Source organism: Haemaphysalis longicornis, unplaced genomic scaffold (genome assembly GCF_048455015.1).
Source record: "Haemaphysalis longicornis isolate Haplotype H1 unplaced genomic scaffold, Haemaphysalis longicornis Haplotype H1 scaffold_3, whole genome shotgun sequence".
NCBI lineage: Eukaryota > Metazoa > Arthropoda > Arachnida > Ixodida > Ixodidae > Haemaphysalis > Haemaphysalis longicornis.
In genome coordinates this window covers 163,397,210-163,423,164 of record NW_027526335.1, presented here as the reverse complement: position 1 = coordinate 163,423,164, position 25,955 = coordinate 163,397,210, and the positions used below count along the sequence as shown (strand labels likewise).

Sequence of the window (25,955 nt, the reverse complement as noted above, 5' to 3'; positions counted from 1 at the left end):
GCACAAGTCCGCTCCAATAAACGTGTTTCTAATTCAAGACAACTGCATCGTTCTTGTCTTCGCGACATCTGGTGGAGGTGCTGGGTACTAAGTCTTTATGCCCTCTACGACATCTCGAAGCCGCCAAGCCAGTCCAACCAGAGAAAGCCCCCGACTGCAAGGATTGCTACCCGAGTTCCGTCTTCTGCCAGAAGGGCCCAAGAGAAGGAACGCTGCAACCAACACCATGGTGCAAGAAACAACGTCGCCAATCATCCTGCAGCAGCCCCGAGAACCGCCATCGTTCCGGGGAGCCCCCGCTGAAGACCCCGAAGAATGGTTGGAGAAGCTGGAGCGCGTCCGCATCTTCAACAGGTGGGACGACGAAGAAACTTTCCGGCATGTCTTCTTTTACTTAGAAGATGCTGCTCGAACTTGGTTCGAGAACCATGAGAGCTCTTTGACCGACTGGACTCAATTCAAAAGGGAGTTCCTTAAGACTTTCACTACCGTAGTGAGAAAAGAGCGAGCTGCGCTTTTGCTTGAAACTCGAACGCAGCACCCCAACGAAGGAGTCGTGATTTTTGTTGAGAACATGAAGCGACTTTTTCGTCGTGCGGACCATGAAATGACCGCGGAAAAGAAGCTCAGGTTTCTAATGCGAGGAATGACGCAAGAGCTTTTTGCTTGTCTAGTCCGTAACCCTCCGAAGACAGTGGCAGAATTCGCGTCTGAGGCGGCCGCGATGGAGAAGACGCTAGAACTTCGAACGAGGCAGTACGACCGCCCTGTCAACGCGCTGTTCTCGGAGACCATCGGTGCCGCAAATGGAAGCTCCGATACATTGCGAGAGACCATCCGAGCAGTGGTCAGGGAGGAGCTTCGGAAGCTTTTTCCAATGACGCCGCCACCTCAAGTGACTTCCCTGACCGACGTAATCCGAGAAGAAGTCCAAAACGCACTGGGAACTTCTACGCCATCGGAAGCACCCCGCGAACCACAAGCCATGACCTACTCCTCGGCTGTTCGTCAACCCCGCCCTGCTCCAACCCGTCGTCAAGAGGCCAAGCCATACCGCCGTCCAATGCCGCCCGCCCGACGCCTTGTAGACCAATACCAGACGCCAAGGAAGACCGACGTGTGGCGAACGCCCGATAATCGCCCGCTGTGCTACCACTGCGGAGAGGCCGACCACATCTACCGTCGCTGTCCCTACAAGAGGCTCGGTTTGCGAGGGTTCTCCGTCGACGCCCCACGCCCCCGATACGGCCAGCTCCCTGCTGAGATCGAAGAATACCTCTCCAACACCAACCGAGGACCAGCCCGCTTCAACCGTTCACCGTCGCCCTACCTGTATCAGTCACCGAACCGCCGCAGCACTGCTGACGTCTCACGTGGAAGGTCCCACAGCCCACGCGGGGGAAACTAAAAGCAGCAACTTCGGGAGGTAAAGTTGCACAACGGCGGAAAAATGAAAACCCTCCAACGACGCAGCGACTCGCTGAAGACCATCATTCACGACATGCCCTCAACCCGACGACCCGACCTAGGCCTAACGAGACTCCAGAACACGACGACAGCTACACGGCGCGACGCGTACCCGACCTGACCGAGACGTCCGTTGAGAAGACGACGACAACGACGTTGCACAGTGCCCGACCGTCAACACGTACAAGCAGAGATACGACGCCCCGACGAACCCGGAACTCGAGGAAGACTGCATCTGAAGTCAAGGTGTCCATCGACGGCTTTGACGTAGTCACCCTCGTAGACACGGGAGCTGACTATTCGGTAATGAGCGGACCATTTGCGTCTAAACTGAAGAAAGTTATGACCAGATGGGACGGTCCGCACATACGCACAGCAGGAGGCCACCTCGTGACGCCAAGTGGAACGTGCACATCTCGCGTCACCATAGACGGCACAACGTACCCTGCGGCGTTCGTCATTCTGCCTAACTGCTCCCGCGACGTAATTCTTGGAATGGACTTTTTGATGGACAACGGTGCAATAATCGATCTGCAGACCAAGTCAATAACTTTTTCCCCCAATCACTCCATGACGCCGGAACCGAACCCCGAACGACGTGCTGCTGTAAGGATTGCCGATGATCATGTCACCCTGCCACCCCGCGCAAGCTTGATGGTCGCAGTCTACTGTGAAGATGCTGCTCCTGACGTCGACGCTATCGTAGACACCGATCAAAGGGTGCTTCTCAACCGTGGTGTGTTGGTCGCAAGAGGCATTGCGCGCTTCAAGGAACACCAATCCCACATTTTGGTTACGAATTTCACCGAGGAGTACCAGCATTTAAACAAGGGCGCGGCAATTGCATTCCTCGAAGAAGCGCAAGAAGCAAGTGACGTGATCGCGGTCGCCGACTTTGAACGCACACCCGTAGAAACCTTCAAGCTCCCGCAGCCTTTCGACGTGAATCCGGCGCTACCGCAAGAACAACGGAACAAGTTATTGGCTTTGCTGCGTCGCTATAGCTAATGTTTTTCGTCGAGCGCAAAACTACGTCAGACCCCTCCAGCGAAGCACCGAATAATAACCGACGATGGAGCCCGACCCACCCGACAGTCACCGTACCGCGTCTCTTCACACGAACGGGAAGCCATCCGGACTCAAGTCAACGACATGCTCAGCGACGACATTATACAGCCCTCGAAAAGCCCCTGGGCTGCGCCCGTCGTACTCGTAAAGAAAAAAGACGGCACATTAAGGTTTTGTGTTGACTACCGGCGACTGAACAAAATCACGAAAAAGGACGTGTACCCCCTCCCCCGAATCGACGACGCCCTCGACCACCTCTGCCACGCGAAGTACTTCTCATCGATGGACCTGAAGACCGACTACTGGCAAATTGAAGTGGACGAGAGAGACCGAGAGAAGACTGCATTTATAACCCCAGACGGCCTATACGAGTTCAAGGTGATGCCGTTTGGGCTGTGCACAGCACCAGCGACGTTTCAAAGAGTCATGGACACTGTGCTAGCTGGCCTTAAGTGGCACACCTGCCTCGTATACCTCGACGACGTAGTGGTATTCGCCCGGACTTTCGACGAACACCTTGCAAGGTTGGAGTCTGTACTCGAGGCCATTCGTACGTCGGGGTTGACGCTGAAGCCTGTGCCGTTTCGCATACGGGGAACTCAAGTTCATGGGCCACGTCGTCAACGCCGCGGGAGTCCTACCTGACCCGGCAAAAACTTCAGCCATTGCGAACTTCCCAAGGCCGAAAGACAAGAAGGGCGTGCGAAGATTTCTCGGGCTGTGCGCATACTACCGGCGCTTCGTCGCAAACTTCGCACGCATTGCAGAGTCACTCACGCGCTTGGCGAAAGATAGCACCCCTTTCAGCTAGGAAAAAGACCAAGAAAAATTATTCTGCGAGCTGCAAAAACGCCTGCAAAGACCGCCCGTGCTCGCTCATTTCGACGAAAATGCCGAAACGGAAATGCACACGGACGCCAGTGATATAGGCTTGGGTGCCGTCCTTGTCCAAAAGCAAAGCGGCTGCGAAAGGGTAATCGCCTATGCCAGCCGTGGTCTGTCGAAGGAGGAGAAAAACTATTCTGCCTCTGAGAAAGAGTGCCTGGCTATTATAAGGGCGATTTCAAAATTTCGCCCATACGTGTATGGAAGGCCATTCAAGGTTGTAACAGACCACCATGCGCTGTGTTGGCTCGCCAATTTGAAGGACCCCTCTGGCCGTCTTGGGCGGTGGAGCTTGCGCCTGCAGGAGTTCGACGTTACAGTCGTTTATAAATCCGGCAGGAAACACTCCGACGCCAACTGCCTGTCCCGCGCCCCCGTCGACCCACCACCACAAGACGCTGACGAAGACAGCGCGTTCTTCGGGATCGTGACGGAGAGCGACCTAGCCGCCCAGCAGCGTGCCGACCCCGACTTACGCGTCATAATGGAGTACCTCGATGGATGTAACGTTGCCGTTCCTAGGACCTTCAAACGCAGCTTACCAGCATTCAGCCTAAGAAACTCCGTCCTCGTGAAGAAGAATTTCAGCCCCGGAACAAGAGCGAATTACCTTCTCGTCATCCCCGCGGACCTTCGTGACGAAATTTTGGAAGCGTGCCACGACGACCCGTCTTCCGGACATCTCGGCACAGCGCGCACTATTGGAAAAATCAAGGCGAGGTACTACTGGCCCGGCCTTACCTCTGACGTCACCCACTACGTCCGGAGCTGCCGTGACTGCCAGCGACGAAACACGCCGCCGACAAGACCCGCCGGACTTCTGCAACCGATCGCCGTCCCATCGAGACCATTTCAACAGATTGGAATGAACCTTTTAGGCCCGTTCCCTACGTCACGATCACAGAACAAGTGGATTGTCGTAGCGACAGACTACATGACGCGCTACGCAGAGACCGCCGCTCTTCCGAGGGGGACTGCACAAGAAGTGGCAAAGTTCTTTATAAGCCAAGTTGTGCTGCGACATGGAGCCCCGGAAGTCCTAATCACCGACCGCGGAACGGCATTTACTGCGGAGCTGATGCAAGGAGTATTACGCTACAGCAACACGGATCACCAAAGAACGACGGCGTACCACCCCCAAACGAACGGACTAACAGAACGTCTGAACAAGACAATCGCAGATATGCTGTCAATGTACGTTGACGTTGAACATAAGACTTGGGACGAAGTGCTCCCGTATGTCACGTTTGCGTACAACACGGCTATCCAGGAGATGACGCAGCTGACGCCGTTCGAGCTTGTCTACGGTAGAAGGCCAACTACGATGCTCGACGCCATGCTTCCGCACGTAGAAGACGACGACCTCAACGCCGACGTCCACGGATATCTTCAACGTGCGGAGGAGGCCCGCCAGCTCGCTCGAGTTCGTATAACGGACCAGCAGCTGGTGGATGCGGGCCGCTACAACCTTCGACGCCGAGACGCCGAGTACCAACCAGGGGATCGTGTGTGGGTTTGGACTCCCATCCGACGACGCGGACTCAGTGAGAAGCTCCTGCGACGGTATTCCGGACCCTACCAGATTCTACGACGTGTCGGCCAACTTACCTACGAGGTGATCCCCGATGGTGATTCAGGAACATCACGACGACGCACGCGGCCCGAAGTCGTTCACGTGGTTCGCTTAAAACCTTTCTACGGACGATAACGAATTTTATTTTTATTTTCGGACTGTCGCTTATGTTAGCATCGGGTCGATGCACTCTTAGAGGGGGGGTAATGCCGCGAACCATACATTGGGTTTGTTTATTTGTGTTTTGCTTTTACCGCCCGGCTGCGCCGGTCTGTGTTATCTCTGCGCCAAGGGAAGCGCGTGTTCCATTCTTTCTTTCTGTGCCGCATGTGTTATCTGTCGTGATAGGGAGAGCATTCCGATCTAACGTGAACAGCCCAGAATAATCTTCTTGGATCTACTATGTTCTCGATGTGAATCGACGTTTCGAGAACCACGCGCGCCGAAAGATAAAAAGCCTGCAGTGCGGACGCCGGAGCATTCGATTCGACGACACTCGCCTGTGCAAGTCACTTTGTTGACCGCTGCTTCGCCGCCTCTGTATTCTTTTTAGTTGTTAGGGGAGCAGAAGTTCGCTCCAATAAACGTGTTTCTCATTCAAGACAACTGCATCGTTCTTGTCTTCGCGACAATATCTATCATTCGAAAATTGGAATAGAAGAGAAGTATATCCAAGCGCCATTATACATATCCCAAAGTAGGATCGCTAGCTTGAAGCATATTATTAACTTTCCTTTAAGGTGACGCCTTGCGCGATTCATTTTATTTTAGATCAAGATGAGAGTGTAATTATCTTCCACGTATGATTTTATCCACTCTTTATAATGACGATTTTCACTGCGCTTTGTAGAATTATTTTGTTTTTTAGTCTCATATTTGATGCTTAGTGTTATGTATCTCCCTGCTGTAATGCATGAAAGGGCGAGCAGGTATCAAAGAAATAAATAAATAAATAAATAATCTTGCGGAGCTGCAAGTTCGCCTCCGACGGGTTGAGAACTCTAGGCATTCAAACTTGACCAATGAAATATTGATTGCTTTATTCGTTGCAGTATGCAAGGTTTGCTGTATGAATACTACAATTGCTAAGTTATTTGCTTGAAAGAAAATATAAACTCTTGTCTTACGCCTTTCCTTGCGTGAATACAGAGGGATACAACTGCAGCCACCTGAACAAAGGCGTCATTCGCAACACGTCTACAATTTTCTTAACGTAGTACGACTTTAGAGGAAAATTAAGTTGTCTTGGAATATTAAGGAGTGTGCACGTAACTCATGAAAACAACATAAAAATATATTGAAACTGAAAGTACTTCTTTGATCTCTTCTAGAATCAGCCCTGTCAAAGATCATCAGAAAAGTTGATCGAGTAAAAAATTTCTTTGCAAGAAAAATGGGCAAATACTGGACAGACTTTTTGTGTGAAGTAAATAATTTTGAATGCTGCTGATTGTTTTGTGGAACACCGAACCGCTTCCTAAAGGCATTCGCACCGGTTTTATATAAAAACACTGGTCAAGCAGCTGTTGTAAAAATAGTTGATTTAGTCAGAGCATGAAAGTGTTGTCTTAAAATAAAAGAAATTGCCTAAAAGCGGCACTTTCATCTTTGTGAAATGCAACCCACTAAAGTATGCACCTCCCCCCCCCCCCCATCCTTCCTTGTTTATTACAGGTAAGCCGCCCCACAGAAGATATCAGGACCTAGACAATACATCTATTCCAGCTCTGCAAAGAAAAGAATATTTGCTGTATTCGACAGTAAAAGAGGCACAGCAATTTAAGGAACGGCGATTTGTGAGCACTGTTTAATAAATGAATTTTGGTGTAAATTGACGCTGATAATTAAGCCAGGCTGCACTGAAGGCTGGACGGCTGGTGGTTGCGCGCGGGCTCACTTTGATGTGGGTGCAGTGGACCCAAAATGGTGGGTTTGTGCTTCTGTACAGCGCGATTGAGTCATCTGCTTGCGCTGCATGCAGTGGTCGCCCATTGGCCTCAGTACAGTTAACGTACTGTGGCTGAACTACAATGCCCGTAGCACGGCCGAATTTCCGGCAGCTTTGGTCCGGCTGGAGTCCGACGACCGCATCTCGGCTGTCCTCCGGTGGCCGTACTTCGGCCGCACACGGGTGGTTTGGGATGGCCGGAGCCCTACGGCTGGAATCTGGCCGTATTAACGTAAGCCGGTCGACTGGCCGACGGACACTGGCCGTTGGACAGTGATGGGAGTACGGCCGTATACGTCCAAAAGGCCCACATTTGGACACGGGCCGAACATGGTTGCCGGAGAAAGGCCGGGCAGAAAATCACCGGCCAACGTACACCGGCTTGAGTAAGGCTGAACAGTCTTGTAATGCCTGGGATACAGCATTACTAATTTCATGAAAAGTTCGCTGTGACGTGTATTGATTGATTTATTGTGACGTTTAAAGCACTGGTGCTACACAGATGAGAAGGCGCGCCGTAGTGGCGAGCTACGGATTAGTTTTTATGAACTGGGGATACCTTACTTGCGCCGAAATCTCAAACAAACGGGCATTTTAGCTTTTGGCCTCCATCAGAAAAGCGGCCGCAGCGGCCGGGAATTCCGTCGGCGTCCTTCAGCTCAGCTTCCTGACAAGCATCTTGATAGAGGTGCAGATGGAATCCTGATAAGGTGCCACGCTTAGTGCGCGAAATGCCTCCTAGCTCGCTGTAAAGGTAGTTGCATGCGGATGGCGGGAAGACGAGCCAGAAAATTAAGTTGACGGATAGCGAGGAATATTCATCATCATCATCATCCTCATCACCACCACCGCACCACTACCAGCCTATCTATGCCCACTTCAGGGCAAAGGCCTCTCCCATTACCTTCCAATCGTCTCGATCCTGTGCTAACTGCGACCAATTTATCCCCGCAAACTTCTTGATCTCATCTGTCCATCTAACTTTCTGCCGCCCCTGCCACGCTTGCCTTCTCTAGGGATCCACTCTGTTACCCTTAATGACCAACGGTTATCTTGCCTTCGCGTTGCATGCACTGCCCACGTCTTTCTTCTTCTTAATTTGTATTATTATGTTCTTAACACGCGTTTGTTCCCTGACCCACTCCGCTCTCTTTTTGTCCCTTAATGTTACACCTATCATCTTCCGCTCCAGTAGTCATCAATTTAAGTTGAACCCTCTTAGTGAGCCTCCACGTTTCTGCCCCGTAGGTGAGTACCTGTAAGATGCAGCTGTCATACACTTTCTTCTTCAGGGACAATGGTAGGCTGCCATTCATTATCTGAGAATGCCCGCCGAATGCACTCCACCCCATTCTTATCCTTCGAATTATCTCTGCCTTATGGTTGGGATCCGGGGTCACAACTTGGCCAAAGTAGCTATATTCGCTTACCACTTCAACGGCCTCGCCACCTATGTCAAACCACTGTGCTTTCCCGAGGTTATTGATCATTCCTTTAGTTTTCTGCGTATTAATTTTGAGTCCCACGGTTCTACTCTGTTTGTTTAGTGCGGTAAGCATGCTTTGCAATTCCTCCCCCGAGTTACTTAACAAGGCAACGTCATCAGCAAATCTGATGTTACTTAGGTATTTTCCATAACCTTACTCCCACCTGTTCCCAATCTAAAGTTGTGAATACTTCTTGTAAACATGCTGTGAATAACATCGGAGAGATCGTGTCTCCTTGCCTGACACCTTTCCTTGTAGTGATGATGATCTTGTAGTCTGTGGCAGGCAGTCGAGCAGCAGGCGGTCCACGGTAAGCGGCAGAGTGAATGTTGCGTTCAAATACCCTAAACCCAGATAAGTACACACACAAAAAACAAAGACCAACTAAAGAACAATGTAGAATAATAAAAAGCTGGAGAACAGGGAGCAGCAGAGAACTAGAATGGGGTATAGAAAGCCGTAACGAGTTCAACCAAACGAGAAAAAGCCAAAGTCCGGGAATCAAGGTAGAAGACACAGAGCTTAGTTGTTACCGCCACAGGTCGGAAGTACCATCGAAACGTCCAGGTGAAGTGTGGCCATGGTAGTAGTGTTGCGTGCTCCGAGCTCCCATGATCGTCGTGGCGAACACAGCTCCTTTGAAGCGCCGCTGTCTTTCACTGATGCATGTCCTCCGGAATCCCTTGTGGAGGAGACATCCTGGACGCTGCGGTTGTGGAGGACCTCTTCGGGCAGGGCACGCGGCGGTCGCCCGACCGCCGTGCATCTCAGTCAAGCTCCACACTGCGACTCTCTTCTCCCTTCTTCTTCTCACTAAGTCAGAAATTAAAAGGCTGAATGTTATTTTTAGGAATCCCTACAAACAGGCTCTCCGACTTCCCTTCAGCCCGGCCACCCAAAACGATTAAAGCTCGGCATGCACAATACGGCCGAGGCTCATAGAAACCCATCTTTAGAGCCAAAGATTGAGGTGGGAAGTCACGAGCTGAGGGAAGATTCTTCTTTTGTCTGGGGCTCACATCCCCTCTGCAACGTCAGACATCTGAAACGACAAATCTCCACCACAATATCAGGAAACAGCTCTACACTGCGCCGCTCCTTCGAAACATGCACCCCGTGCATCAGTCACATAGGGAGCAGGGAAGCAAGAGCCAAGTACATCCACACATACTTCGGAAAGCAACCGACCACAGCATGCAAGGACGCGTCTTCGTATCCGGGCATAAGAGCAATGACAGCTGTGGTTGTCTAGAACAATAAGTACATCACCAGCCTAACCCATGTCGTATATGATTTCTTACAAGCGGAAGAAGCTGCCATTGCTTTCGCCCTAACACAAACTACAGACAAAGTATTAACTACAGATTCGCAGCAAGCGTGCCGTAACTTCTGCGGGCGAATTCCACGGAAAACACACCAAATCATCTGCCAGCGTCCACCAGACAGAGCCATTATGATCATATGTGCACACACCCCCTCTGTCATCCCGGGAACCTAAATCGCCCATCTGTTGGCCCGAGAATTATCCCTCAGGGCCCTAAACACGAGTACGATAGGCCAACCCGGTTGATCACGTATCAAGCAGCAACTCAACAATATAAGTAAGAACGCGTCATCTGTCCATTACCGCATAAACACCCAACGAAAGAGGAGGAACGGCAGCTCCGTGCACTTCAAACGAATACCTTACCCCATCCCACTAAATTTCATTTACTGCGCACCACCGTTTATTCCACGCAACGCCGCTTCTGCAAAGCCCCCGGCACGCTCTGTAATAAGGTAGGGGGATGTTCCCACACCCCCCTACATTCGCGAAATCCCTCCCTTTCTACTTGCGAGCTTCGGGAGATAGATTTGACCAGCTCCGACATCAATGATCAGCGCCTGCTGGTGTTGAGGGCTGTTGAGGCTGGGAAAGCTCAAGGGGTCTTGGATTAGGGAATCCTTCTCATTGCTTTCCGCAATAAACACGTTTACTCTCTCTCTCTCTCTTTCTCTCTCTCTCTCTCTCTCTCTCTCTCTCTCTCTCTCTCTCTCCTGTAAGCATGAGACGGGGGTTAACTTTGCTCCACCGCCATTTGATCAGCGATTGCTGCCCGCTTGCAGGCACGCGCCGAACCGGGGACACGCCCAAACTCAGGGCGACGCGTGATTTGGTAAGAACCTTAAACAAGCGCGAGGTATAACGAACTAAGTGTCCAAGTACACAAAATAGATTACTAATATTAGCCACATAGATTTGACGTTTAAAGCCGTGAGCGGTGGCTTAAGTGGAATACGCTTCGACTGCTTTACATGCCTGTCAGATGTAGCTGCTTGCAACAAAAAAACTTCACCATGAAGTAATGGGGATGACGACATTTTTGGCTACTCGGAATAGCTGGCTGTGGTGAAAAGCAGCCCACGAACTTACGAAGTGAGGAATTGTAAAGTCCGTCAAAAACGGGTCACATGGTTTCACGTACAAGACAAAAATTTAGTTCTAGGTTACACTTTTATTAGCCACCTGTGCGCAAACAGTGTCGCCAGCAGGTGTTTGTTTTTATTTTTCAAAGCAGCTTAAAAGTTATTTCCAGAAATTTCGTCGCTGCATTGCTGGACGATAAAAGGCCATTTTTTCTCGTTCTTTGCAACAAACTTCACCTGTAATCAAAGTAAAAGTAGCGTGCAGGTATTAGAGAGTAGGGGCTGTGCCTTCAGTATTGCTTGATAAAGAGTTACAGTGGTCAGGTAAATAAATAATGATGCCAAACTGTATGTGCAATTCATAAACCTTCGCCCTGTCAGTCACGCCTGTAAGCTCACAAATGCCTCTTAGACGAGAAATTGCCGCGTGCAGCCATTGCGCAGAGGCGTCCCCAGAAAACAGTGTGAACAAATTTAAGGCAGGCACAGGTATTGGCTAAAAACTTTGACGAATGAAGATCTGAGAGCAGCAAAAATAAACACATAATTTAGTTTTCAAATGTCCCGAGCATACTATTTACAGCATTACGAAAGAGGGTTTATTTCCAAATGCTTAAAAGTACTTAATTAAACATTACTTGAGGGGAATAGTCTGCTGCTGTATATTGAGCTCTTAACTATTCACTTTACAAGTGAATTGCCTAAATCTGGCTGCTGCAGTATGCGCGCAACTGCCTATTAAGAAACGAAAATACAGGATTGCACAGCCCCGCATCGGCTCCTTTTAAATAAAAAGGTTGCTCACACAAATGTTGTTTCAGAAATATATTTTGTTAATCAAAAGCTCCAAGGTTGCGAACTTTCAACTTCATCTTGGTTTTTCAGCTTGGCATCGTTTAAAGTTACTACTGCAATCTGCACCACTCCAACTGGTAAGAAACTCACAATCTGATGTTTTGCGTCCTGTTCCACGCTTGCGACTCTTCTCGTTTACAATAGTTACATTGAAGGCCCTACATTCACATTTATCCACGACAATTCTACGTAGAAAATGGTCCGCACCAATGCAAAAAGTTGCCTCCCTCATGCAGGAACATCACACTGAAATTTACTCTCATTGGTACTACCATCGCCATGGACATGTATTGGGGATGTGGTGCTGCAAGTGTGGCGACAAGTTTTTGCAACATCGGAAAGAGTAACGAAGATCGTTCTGGTATTGGCTGTCTCTTTCATTTTTTCAACCACATCATGACATTTATCTTAGCGGCATCTAACCTTGATTCTTGCGCGCAGAGCCAGTATAAGTTATGGTACCACTTTAAAGACGAAAAAAATTTAGACTTTCACAGGGACGATAAAAACAAACGAGGCCAGCGCTCGTCTCGTTTCCCTTTCCATTTCTCGTCCCTGTGTCAGTTCGCGGTTGTTCCACTTATGAATGTTCACCTCGTCTCTCCAATTTGCTTCGCACTAGCCTTTTTTGTATTGAGAAATACAACTGCTGATTTTTGATATAGAGCGTTAGCATTTCGACGTAGAAAATTCATTTTAATTCTGTTTCCTCAGCGTAATCAACCCATATTCTAAAAGTTTGAAGCTGTTGCCATGCGGAACAGTGGGGCCGCAGCCCCAATAGTGACAATACAACATTGCGTCCGAAACGTTAAGAACCTTCTGCGACAGGAGGATCGTCACAGGTGAATTGGACCAAAAATAGCAATATCATGGTTCTTTGGCAAGACTTGTGCCATAAGAAACGTGAGTTAGCCTTTTGACTGCCGCCAAAGATCTCATAAAGCTGTTTCGGTGAACGGCAAGAAAAGCTTTACACCGAAGCTTGCCGGTTATGACCTATAAATCAGTGTTTCTAGTATAAACTTTTCTTGTATAGCTATGTGTAGTTTGGATTTTCTGCTCAAAAAGGCCGAGTTTTAGGAAGCTGTGAAGTTTTATCCCAGTTTTTGTAAGAGGTTTGTGGCAAAAGCTAGTTGATTGCACTGGTGCCGCAATATGCGCTGTCTAATCCCTGAATACCATCGGATATATAGGCTAAGGTACGCGCCTATGCTACTGATAGGCATGCGCACGTTGTAGGAGTGGTTCTTGTAGCCTTGTTTCTGTTTCTAGCACCCGTGGCGTTTCTGGTGATCATAACTTATGGCCACAGTATTTTTTTGCAGAATTTGTAGATAAGATCGAGTCAGACCATGCTTCCCTAGAGACTATGAGGCCGCTACTGGCGGGACTGCAGTCGGATGCTGATAGCAATGCTCATCATATAAAAGTGTTGACGGCTCGAATCAATGACTCAGAGAACAGATCAAGGCGCAATAACCTGGTATTTTATGGGCACCAGGATACCCAAAACGAATCGTGGGAAGGGTCGGAAAAAATAGTAATTGAGCACTGCAATCGCCTCCTTCAAACTACCGTTCAACCCCGTGACATTGAAAGGGCCCATCGCATAGGCACGTTCCGCGCCGGAAAGTGCAGACCAATAATAGTTAAATTCGCGCATTTTAAAGATAAGGACCATATACTGTCACTTAGCGGTAAGCTTAAAGACACAGACTTCAGCATTTCTCAGGATCTTTCCCCTAGTACTCGCCTTGCCCGTAAGCGCCTAATTGAATTTGGGAAAACTCAAAGCTCGAGTTACAAGCTACGCCATGAAACACTGACCGTAAACAACAAAACCTATGTATTTGATCATGCTTCAAATACGGTTGTCGAAAAGAGTTCATAGCAGCCAACAAATAAACTACGCGGGCCACGTCCTTCCCATCAGTCTGTATCATTTTTGTTAACCAACATACGAAGTGTCATTCCGAAGCGGGATAAGCTATGCGACTTGATAAATTCCTCATCGTCAAATATTGTGCTACTAACAGAAACGTGGCTTAACTCGTTAATCGATGATACAGAAATATTGCCATGTCTCCCTGACTTTGACATATTTCCCAAGGACAGGGATAACAACCAGCGCGGTGGCGGTGTCCTGGTAGCCACGAAACGCGACCTACGCTGCGTGCGCATCAATATTACATCGCCATTAGAAATTGTTTGGCTCTGCTGCCACGCATCCCACCCGCGCATCTTGATTGGAGTTTGCTATCGCGCTCCTAGTACTGACACTTCTTTTGCACGTCTGTTTCATGAAAATTTGAACCAGCTAAGAACGACCCACCCAAACAGTCCTATATTGTTATTTGGCGACTTTAATTTCCCTAGTATAAATTGGTCTGATACTGCTTCTATGTCATCAAAAAATACCCCCCCTGGCGAGTTTATCAACACGTGCCTCACCTTCGGATTGTCCCAACTGGTCACTCAGCCTACGCGTGTTACCGACCACTCGTCTAACATACTAGATCTTGTCTTAACTTCACACCCTGAGAACGTCTCCCCTATCACCTACCTGCGTGGCCTGAGTGATCATTTGGTTGTGCACGCTTCATTCTCATGCAGTTTTCACACAAGTAAAAAAACCAGAAAAACACTTACGTTGTACGATAAAGGGGATTACGACAGTATGAACCGGGACTTATCAACGATCTTTGAAAACTTTGCAGCCAGCTTTGCGCAGCGCTCACTTGAATCCAATTGGCTTCTTTTTAAATCAGAGATGCAACGCCTAATACGCCTTTATATTCCTACTAAAACGATTTCTGAACGCCCGAGTTCTCCGTGGTTTAATACATCCCTTAAACGCTTAAACAATAAAAAAAAGCGATTGTTCCGGGCAGCAAAGAATTATAACACGAGTCAATCCTGGCAGAAATATTACGCCGCTGAAAACGATTACAAAACCTCAACCGCCCACGCTAAGCAAAGTTTCTTCTCTGTCACCTTACCCTCTATGCTACGCACTGAACCGAAGCGCTTCTGGAAAACTATTAATCCCAGTGCATCTAACTGTGTTTCGCTGTGCGATAGCTCTGGACTGCCTACCCTGGACCGTGAAGTACCAGATATATTGAACAACGCATTTAGCGCGGTTTTTACGCGTGAACCATTGAATGACCTTCCCACTGTCCCTTCTTATGATCACCCCCCCATGCCGAGTATTATGTTTGAACCACAAGGCATAGTCAAAGTAATTACCTCGCTGAAAAATTTATCATCGGTTGGTATTGATGGTATAAATGCTAAAGTGCTAAAAAACACCAAACACGTGAGCAGCTTGTTTCTCTCACTCATTTTTCAACAGTCTCTGAACACAGGATCGTTTCCCTATGACTGGCGCATCGGTAAAGTCATCCCAGTATTTAAAAAGGGAAATCGTTTGAGCCCTAATAATTACCGTCCGATTTCAATTACCAGTGTCTGTTCTAAACTCATGGAGCATATATTGTATTCGCACATTGCCAAATTTTTGAATTCTGTCAATTTCTTCAATCCTAATCAGCATGGTTTCCGTAAAGATCATTCTTGCGACACTCAACTTGCCATGTTCCTTCATGACGTACATTCATGCCTAGACCGCAACATTCCAACTGATGCAATCTTTATTGATTTTGAAAAAGCATTTGATAAAGTCCCACATAATCGCCTACTGCTAAAATTGTCGCGGCTTAATTTGGACCCATTAGTTCTGAATTGGATAAACGCATTTCTAAGTGACCGCCAGCAATTTGTCCACGCCAGTTCGCATACATCATCACTCACGCACGTGCTCTCCGGTGTTCCCCAAGGAACCGTCCTGGGGCCACTTCTTTTTCTCATATATATAAATGATCTCCCCATAAATCTTACGTCGAAAGTCCGTCTTTTCGCTGACGACTGCGTCATTTATCGCCCTATAAGTAGTAGCTGTGACATATCCGCATTACAAGAAGACCTATTTCGCGTGCAGGATTGGTGCAATAACTGTCTGATGTCTTTAAATATCCAAAAAACTGTGCACGTTTCTTTCCACCTCCGCCGCAATTTTGTGCAACCTAAGTATACTATTAACAACATTGCTATTGGTTCTGCTGACTCGGTTAAATACTTAGGTGTCCATATATCCCACGACTTAAACTGGTCCTATCACATTAACCACATAACGAACTCGGCTAACCGTGCTCTTGGCTACCTGCGCCGCAATCTTGGCCTAACCCCTCCCTCAATAAAATTACTTGCATACGTAACTTTCGTGCGGCCTAAATTAGAATATGCAAACGCTATATTCGATCCTTACCAAACTTATTTGATCAACACCCTCGAATCTGTCCAAAATCGAGCCGCTCGATTTATTTTGTCTGATTACTCCCACTATTCAAGCGTTTCAGCGTTAAAAGCAGAACTTAACCTTCCTACACTTCAATCTCGCCGCAAAATAGCTCGACTGTGTCTTTACCACAAATTCTTCCACTCGCAACAACTTAGAAATCAGTACATCCAACTAGCCCACCGTATTTTCCGTACTAGTCACACCAATGCAGTCTATCGGGAACGTGCCCATACTAATAAATTTCAACAATCATTTTTCATACGCACATCCCGAGACTGGAATGATCTACCTGCTGCAGTTGCTACAATCGTTGACCAATCTCGTTTCAAGCACGCCATTGAAGAAGTGCCGCCATAATTAGTGTACCCCTTCTGTTGCTGTCGGTACGTTGTTGTAACCCTCCTTTCTAGTACTGTATTATACCCACCCCTTATATAGAAGTGCCGCTATAGTTACTGTACATCGTCTGTTGCCGTTACAATGTTGTTACCCTTTTTTTCAAGTGCCGTGTCATGCCCACCCCTCATGTAATGTCCCAATGGGACCTTTGAGGAATCAATAAATCAATAAATCAAATCAATAAAGCGGTACAGAACCAAATAAAAAAAATAAATGCATACTTCACCTTTCTTAAAGAAAGATCTCAAGTGCAGTGAGACTTGGCGTATACAGCCGTATTCAAAGTACGTTCACGTGAACGTTGTAAAATGGAGTTATGGGTTCTCTGCTGCACCGCACCTTAATGCAGAAAAATCGCATTTTTTATGACATCCCAGCTATCGCTATATAATAAAGAATTCAGGCTACGATACTGGAAGGCTATATGTAACGTAAATCGAAAAGTTACCCCACATAAAATGCCTTTCTCTTGGACCTAAACGTACACGTGTCATACTACTGAAAGGAATAGTATTTTTACACTTCAGTTGTAGAATTTGGTCCACAATAAAATAAATCGTGCTTACCATCTTCTTTTGAAGTTTCTGAAGCGCGTGGTTGTCCTGTCGAAAGAAACACGCATTATAACATTGAGCTATGTCAAGGATCTTCAAGAAAGGCAAAATTTCAGACAGTGTTGGTTCCACGTGAATATCTCCGCGCACGCTGCGCATCAGTTGCGCACCATTTTAAATAGCTTCCGCCTGAATTTTCATTTTTCCTTTCGAACATTTTTCATGCTGTAACGATGAGCATTGTATGCCGATCCTCTCCTCCTGCTATCTTTTTCTTCTTCTTTTGAAAGGGTCGCTTCTGCAAAGACTGTTTCTCTTTCAGGCATCAGTGACCGTGACGAGCGTATTTTCACGGCGTCAAAGTAAAAATTTTCTGCCCATACCTAAATGTACGCCAGTGCAGGAGGCGGTTCATTATAACAACGGACACTAGGCGTTTTTTTTTTTTACTTCGTCCTGCAAGGTCGTAAAAACCAAAGTTCCGTTAGCCTTGCTGAAGCAAGCCCCGTGCGCACCTAACGCGTCACTTCCCGCATATTTTTCTCGGAACAAACACCGAAATTCCAAGGTTGAAACAAGAATAGTAATACGCCGGTATGAAAGTGGTTTCTTATAAACACAAACCCATAGAATGTTTAAATCTTGCTTGAACGTAAGCACTGTTCAACTCACGAACTCCGCCAGCAAGAGAAGCTTAGATGGGATTCTAGAGGAACTCCCAAGGATAACTCGGAAGTTATATAACAAATCAAGAATGAAAAGGCAGGGCAAGCATTTATGGAGTTAAACATTGGTAAAAGCTGTAGGTATTGATGGCCGCGTAAAAGAAACAACACACGGCTGAGTCTTTTATACCCAGGTATACCGCAGAAAATGTGATGAAATTCTTCAGCGTTAGCAAATCAGGAAGGAATTGCTGGACTTTGGATCAACCTAAACAGCCAAAAAACGTTAAAACAGTGGTAGCCAATGCACCAACGTCTAGCTACAATGATCAAGCAGTACCTGGTTGCTAACAGGATGTCAAATAAGCGGTGACAACGAGAGCAGCACGGCTAATGATTCTGATGGAAGACTAATGCTGTGGTGTCCCAGCAACAACAGGCGAAATAGCAGTTCGAATCATTGAATTGGCAGTCATAACAGCGAAGTGTATGCAATGATTAGTTTGTACAAAAACATTGTGATGAAGTACTGGTGGACGACGAAGAAAAGGAGACCGAGCGTGCAGCTGCAACGAGTGCGGGCAGAAAATTGAATCGGGCCGAGGATCAATGGACGCCTGTGACCCGCTGGGCTGGAGAGCGCAGCCCTGTGATCTTGTTCGGGTGAGAACCTGGGTCGCACCCGCTGCTGTGTCCGTGAGCCGTCCGCCGCTGATCACGACAACCCGTTGGCTGGCCGTGCCTGGGGCCTGTGACGCGCTCGGCGAGAGATCGCGGGTCTGTATTCACCTGGAGGTCGAACCCTCCGCTCACACCCGCTGCTACGACATCGAGCCGTGACTCCCCGGCAAGGTCAATGATGCCTGTCCGACGTCCCGTGCCTGGATGCGACGTGGCCTAGAGCCGGCCATCGAGCCAGCCGCGCTGTGACGTCCACGTCGACCCTGCACGCGTCGGGACTTCAACACCCCGAGGGGCTGCGACAAAACCCCGTAGGACATTTCCTTTTCTTTATTGCGGGCATTTTCCTGTTAGCCTCTTGCATTTTTATCGCTTATATATTTAGTCTCGCGTCCTTGCTTCCGTGTGCTATCTGCTTCTTCTTGTTTCACGCATAAAGCAACGTTTACTCGCCCACGCACTGGCCACTGAGTCGTGACTTTCACGCCAATCATGGTCCCATTCATTACAGACAGACCGAGAATAATGAACACACTGTTCTTCTAAGTAATCGAGGATCGACATGAGAAAGGCCGAACGCCCTAACCTAAAACGATATCCACGTCATTCTAATTTGGCGATCCCAGTATTTCCAAGGACGTTGACAAGCTAGGCAAGATCAAGAGTATTGTCTAAAGGTTGATAGGGCGCAAGATAAAGCGAGATTTTAAAAGAGAAACGCGAAGCTAGTAAAACGTAGCAAACGTAACTTCCAGTCAGTTGAGGGCCAGGACGCAACAGTTTTAAATAACACTTCGTCAAAAGTACGTGGTTTAAACTGGAGAAAATACAGCGTAGGCTTGCTTAGTGACTGAGTGAAATAACGTTTGTTGTAATTGCTGAAAATCAAGGAATTCGCCTGCGCGGACAGCGCCCCGTCCTATGAGACGACGGTTACGATCCTGTGAGCCCTAGCTGCGTCCTCTACCAGCTGGATGACCGTTTCCTGGAGTTGGAGTTGTGTGCTGAGCAGCGCGGTCTCCTGTTGGTCCGGACGTGTTAAGGGTGTCCGTGTGCAAGGGGTCACGGGTGTACCTGGACAGGCCCCCACCCTCATTCACATGGACATGCAACATGGCCTCCTAGCGATGTGGCTACTGAGTCAGCAGGACCTCTGGAAGCAAGGAAAACTGTCGAGTTATCTAAGAAAACGAAAGGACTTATTGCAAATTAAGAATACGAAAGTGTTGAGAACGCTAGATGAAACGCAATTTTTGGAGATGTTGAAGCTGATTAATAGAAACATTTACAGACATCATTGCCTAACCTAGCGAACAAGGAAAAAACGTAAGCCAAAAAACGATGCGTAAGCACAACTAAGAAGCCTGCTATTGTCAAGGAATGTACGCCCTCAGAGGTGAGCACGTGCAAAACTCCTTTCAGCATGTCTGGTTTATTGAAGGTATAAGAAAAAAATGATATACTAAACTGCAGACTACTAATGTTAGGACAGGCGACATTACCAACTTTATAAACTGAGTTTTCGAGGTTCACTAGTTAGAAAAATCATGCACCCCTGAGTCAAACGACGGCGATAGTTGAACGCGAAGCTTTCGTGTGACAGATTCTGTGGTTATCGTGCAAGTTTTCCAAACCGCTTCAACTATATCGACATGGAGCAATCGGATAGACTCCGGCTTCACAACACGAGGAACCCAGGTTCAATTCCGGACACTCGAAGCATTTTTTGTTTCACTTTGGTGTTTTTGCGTTACAGGCGCCATCAGGGAGACCACAACAATTTCGCTTCAAAAGGGGAATTGGAAAGACACAATAAGTATACTAGTTGAAGGAGGGGAACAGCGCAAATTTGACAGACACGAGAAGAAGGAGACGACACGCTCAGCGCTGACTTACAACAGTTTATTCTTTACCGCTCGGGCACATATATACCACCACGGTTAAAAATACAAGGAAAAGCAAGACTAACACCATAGTGTCTCTTATCACCATTGCTCGTCACACATCACCACTCGCTCTGCGCCACAAAAACACGTGCTGCACTAATGGGGTCACAAAATCTCATTCTTTTTGGGAGAGGGTCAGAGAGGGCATGCTTACGCATTTATCTTTTAGGCGGGCGATTTCGGCAGCTTCAATTATTTCTCTGGTGGTTTTATGCTTATTCTTTGCTATGACCTTTGTTTCAGAAAAAATAGGGCTGCATCCGCTAACACTACAGTCCTTACAGTGGAGGCCCAGGTGGCCACTGATTGCCTTGGTTACTTTGTAGTGGTGCTCTTTCAGTCTTTCAATTAAGCACCTTCCTGTTTGCCCTATATATTGTTTACCACAGGACAGCGGAACTGAATAGAGTACACCTTCTATGCAGTCTACAAACCGATTTTCATGCTTTGTTGAGCAAGACTGCATTGTTCTTGCTGTTTTGTTGACTCTTGAGCACATGGCTGACAATTTATTGGGGGCAGAAAATTCTACTTCACGTTAGCGCGTTTGCCTATTTTTTTTCATGTTATGTGCACTTCGATGCAAGTAGGGAATCACAGTAATCTTTTTGCTTCTGTTTTGATCTGATACTTGTAGGCTGTCCTGCGTGTTTCTTTTTAATTTTGTAGAAACGCTTCCGCTCCGGATGATAGCAACTGTTTTGGGTACCCCGCTACCTGACGTCTTCCATCTGCCTAATAAAACTGTCAGTCATACAGTGAATACATGATTTGTTAAAGGCGTTTTTTAAACACGTGGTAACTATCGACTTTTTTACCAGCTTGAAATGGGATGACTGAAACGGAAGAAGTGGCTTGCTGACGCGTGGATCATACGGCCAGCAGATGTGATTTGGCGAAAACCGAAGCTTGAGGTCTAAAACCCTGATTGCTTTTTTCACTAGTAATTCAAATGTTAAAACAAGAGGCTTAAAACATTCACGAAACTGGTGTAAAGCCTGAAATATTAACGGTTCGAGACCCACCTCGTCAGTATTAAGAGTTACTAAAAAATCATCTACATATCGGAAGATTCTGGTTACACTTGAACTCTGTAGTTGATCATGCAGCAGATTATCTAGGTGGGCTACGAAAAGATCGCTCAGAATTGGTGCTATGCAAGACTCAATGCAAATCCCATTAGTTTGGATGTAAAGCTTATCGTCCCATGTCGTAAAAGTCGAGGTCAGGTACATCTTTAAAAGTTCTAAAAAACCTTGAACTGACAAGCCTGTGTTATTTTGAAAGGATACGGAACCGTAATTGTCTGTACAATCTTCAACAGAGATCAAAAGTTCCCGATGTGGCAGAGAGTATGAAAGCAAGAAAATCGGTTTGTAGACTGCATAGAAGGTGTAGTCTCTTCAGTTCCGCTGTCCTGTGGTAAACAATATACAGGGCAAACAGGAAGGTGCTTAAATGAAAGACTGATTGCCTTGGTTACTTTGTAGTGGTGCTCTTTCAGTGGCCACCTAGGCCTCCACTGTAAGGACTGTAGTGTTAGCGGATGCAGCCCTATTTTTTCTGAAACAAAGGTCATAGCAAAAAATAAGCATAAAACCACCAGAGAAATAATTGAAGCTGCCGAAATCGCCCGCCTAAAAGATAAATGCGTAAGCATGCCCTCTCTGACCCTCTCCCGAAAAGAATGAGATTTTGTGACCCCAGGTTAGTGCAGCACGTGTTTTTTGTGGCGCAGAGCGAGTGGTGATGTGTGACGAGCAATGGTGATAAGAGACACTATCGTGTTAGTCTTGCTTTTCCTTGTATTTTTAACCGTGGTGGTATATATGTGTCCGAGCGGTAAAGAATGAACTGTTGTAAGTCAGCGCTGAGCGTGTCGTCTCCTTCTTCTCGTGTCTGTCAAATTTGCGCTGTTCCCCTCCTTCAAGTCATGAAGCAACATGCCCAAGCCTCAGTCTTTGCAAGTATAGTAGGCAAGGCAGATGTACACGAAGGTATATTTATAGATTGGCGGCAGCTCTTCCTTGCTGGTCTAAGTATACAACCAGTGCATCACTATCACTTGCTAATGCACCAGTGACCTTCAAGCAGCTTTGCGCGTCATGCGTGTTATTCCTACAAATGTAATTACAAATTTGCCCATTTCCTTTCACTGATTTTCTTCCATATGCCACATTATCTTGGCGTATCTGCGTAGTAGTTACGCGATAACATATATGAAAACGAAGTCACACTTCCCGGTTTCACAGTTTTTAGAACTGATTGACAGCACTGGAGAATAGGAGGCGTTACGTTATTTTTAAGGGTTGTAAGGTCTGAACCTAAATCTCCAGTACTCCAGAGCTCACCTAATACCGAATCTGTTTGGTGCGAAGGTCTTTTATGAAACGTTTTTTTATAATATCGGACATTATCCTCAATCCCCTGTCAAAGCAGACAGCTCAGCTGCGCGCTTTAAAGACATTCATACACTAGCGTACCTCCTCCTTTTTTTATTTAATATTTCTTGGCCATTTTAGCGCTACTGATGTTTTGCGCCTTCTTTATGACTCTCCTGCTGCGGTGGGAAATTAAGCAAAGCACTTCTAATTGTTAGTAGGTTTTCGTTTAATACAACTCTTAGAAACTAACACAAATGGGTGCCGAATTTTGGGATTTAGTTTTGATATTCGCTTTCTAACTAACAATTCGTAAAAATGTGCAGTTATACACAGAATTTTTACAACAGGGTTCTTCTCGTTTTCATATCGCTTACAGTTGGCCACAATGATTTTGTTTAGTTTTCTTGAGTTTTTACACAGCCACCACGATAAATTGTTAAATGCTTTAGTGATTCTGGTGATGATCTTAGAGAGCTGATAGCATCAATGATGTATTGGTTGATTGATTGTAGAGTTGAATGCGCTGACAAAATGCAGGCGATGAGGCGCGCAAGTGGAGGTCTCCGCATTCATTTTGACCAACTTAAGATTCTTAACGTGCGCCGAAATCTCGTACACGCGGGCGTTTTTGCTTTTTGCCTCCATCAGAAAAGCGGCCGCCACGGCCGGGAATCAAACCCACGTCCTCGTGCTGAGCAGAACAACGCCTTGGCCACTGTGCAACTGCGGCGAGCTTTCTAATGATGTGTATGTTTTTCGTGGAACTCTTGCGGAAACATTGTTGCAAGCTGCGTCCAGTCCATAACTTCTGCCCTCTCAAAACAACTAAAAATCGTCGTGTCACATTGGATGTCGACGTTAAGGCATTTAAAACTAAAGATCTAACACTGTTATCATAGCTCAATTAGAGATGCCAAGAAAGAGATTGGCCTCATAATATATTTCTGCCAAGACTTGAGTTCCAGGATTACATTCCAAAATTTGTAAAAAAGTATTCGTTCAAAATTTTCTAATTCGATTTGAGCTTGTTCAGCCTCCACAAACACTTTCCAAATATGCACTGTCCCATCCAGTGGCCATTTACTATCACCACAGCCTGAAAATAGTATTTTCAGTTAGTATTCAAAAGATTATTTTCAGTCAGTATTCACCACTGATAACTTTGACACACCTCATACATTCCCCGCAAACCAAAACGCCGCAAGGAAATGCTGGTAGTTCCCCCATCGCCATCCGAGGGGACGTCAACGCTGCTCATGAGATGTGGGTCTAACATTACAGCGGTAAACACGGCATGACGCTTGTCGGAACCACAGAAGATGAAGACGTTGCGGTTATCAATGACCTTATTACACCCACAAGAGCTGGAAAGAGTGTGACAAGCGGCACATGCATTACTTGTCCCTTACTCGCAGCATGTGGAAGGCTAAATGGATAAACAAAAGAGACCATTCAGGTCAGAACATGACATAATCAAAATACGCCGTAACGGTGACGGCTATGAGAGCCCTATTCATTGGCCGCGAATAGCTGAATGAGACATATTCTCCAAAGTCTGGAACGACCACGATGTCCCGTCGTCCGGCCGCTGTTATGGTCACTGGGCTGATAAACTTACTGAAGACATGAAGACCACCACAAACTCTATAACCACTTCTTACCACTGCCATATACGTCCACTCCTGATCGCTACAAAGTTAAGCACTCGTTACCACGCCAGATACGTCCACTTGTGATCGCTACAAATTTTAAAAGCACGGCACAGCCTTATATGGAGTGAATCGTTCACCAAAAGACTCACTAAAAATCTGTTTGGTTTCGTTCGCACGGACACTTCGCGAGTGCCTGTGGTTTCAGTGGAATTCACGCAATGCTACGGCACGTGCAATCGATTTTCTGACGTTGATTCGTATAACGGTGCCAAACCGACCAAATAAATATAACGATGTGCAAGTTCCTCTCGATGCACAGTAACCATTCAACAGGTCCTTTGAAGGCACATTTCACTTTCGTATTTTACCGGTTCCTATAGAAGGGGGATCAACCACATTTTTATATCAATTTTTGGCCATTCTTCTGTTCATATTTACCAATATTTTCCCTAGGAAATATGTTTTCTTATAATAAAAAAAATTTAAAACACGACAAGCTGGACCCTCGCCGCTACCTGGACAAATGTTGCGACGTCAATCTACGAAAATATTCATGACAGCAATCCGTAAATTTCATGCTCAATTTACGCCTTGTGCTAACTTCTCCGATAAAGTTTTGTTGCTTTAAAAAATAAATTTTTCACAATAAAATGTCAAATTCGTCTAACAGCCTGTAGGAAACGTCCGGGTCACCACATGTAGGGCGCGGACTCGGTTGATGTGGTTGATGCGGCTTCCTATATTTACTTGAGGAGCATAGGCCCGGCGAGAAGTGGGCGCGGCGCAGACCAGCAACCGCCGAGCTGCACATTTGTAGTAAGTCAGTGCATAGAGGTGCGAAGACCCAAAACGGCCTTTGTGGGTAGCTTTTCTATACATTATAGCGGCGTATGACAATGTAGACAGGGAGCAGCTATGAAATATTCTGGAGAACGAGGGATTGGGGGCAGGATTTATTAACTTACTCATGAAAGTATACGGGAAGAACCTGGGCAAATAGCGTGAGAGATGGTAGCATACAATAGGCCAGTATACACCTACAAGGGTTTGAAACAAGAATCTCCTCTTTCTACACTGCTGTCCGTGATCTACAAGGCCGGTTTAGAAAGGAAGCTAGAGGGCAGTAGGGTGGGATTTGATTTATGATGGATTATAAACGGACAGGTTGTGGAATAGCGAATTCCAGGAGTAATGTATGCAGACAAACAATTGTTGATGGCGGATGACCGGATAGGTATGAAGGGCCTGATGGATATATGCGAAGATGAAGCGACGCACCTTGGGATATTTTTTAGCAAAGACAAATCAGGGATAACGGTCTTCAACGACGACACGGAGCACAAATCCGTATCCGTTCAACAAGTAGAAATACCACGGGGGTATGAACATTTAGGAGTATGGCCTAAAGACGGCGCAGATTACACGCATGAGAATGAGGCCCACCCTAAAACAAAGGAAAGACGGAACGCGGTTATAATGAAACATAGAGCACTGTGGGGCTACAACAAATACGAGGTGGTAAGGAGAGTCAGGACTGACTTTCGGAAATTCGGTTATATTGTCACGTTGCGAAAGACGACGCAGTTATCTTCAAGAAAAACAAGTTTATTGGAGCGAACTTG

General features: G+C 46.8%; 1 protein-coding gene across 1 annotated transcript in view; it reads right to left on the bottom strand.

Annotated features, from left to right (window-relative positions):
• Positions 1–10,951: 10,951 nt before the first annotated feature.
• LOC144173499 (uncharacterized) overlaps positions 10,952–25,955 on the bottom strand; it is a 42,412-nt gene continuing 27,408 nt past the window's right edge. The window contains exons 5-6 of the mRNA XM_077701898.1: positions 17,018–17,053; positions 10,952–11,071 (exon numbers count right to left, since the gene is read on the bottom strand). Coding sequence (XP_077558024.1) covers positions 10,988–11,071; positions 17,018–17,053 — 120 coding nt within the window. The 3' untranslated portion in view covers positions 10,952–10,987. The remainder of the gene's footprint in view (positions 11,072–17,017; positions 17,054–25,955) is intronic.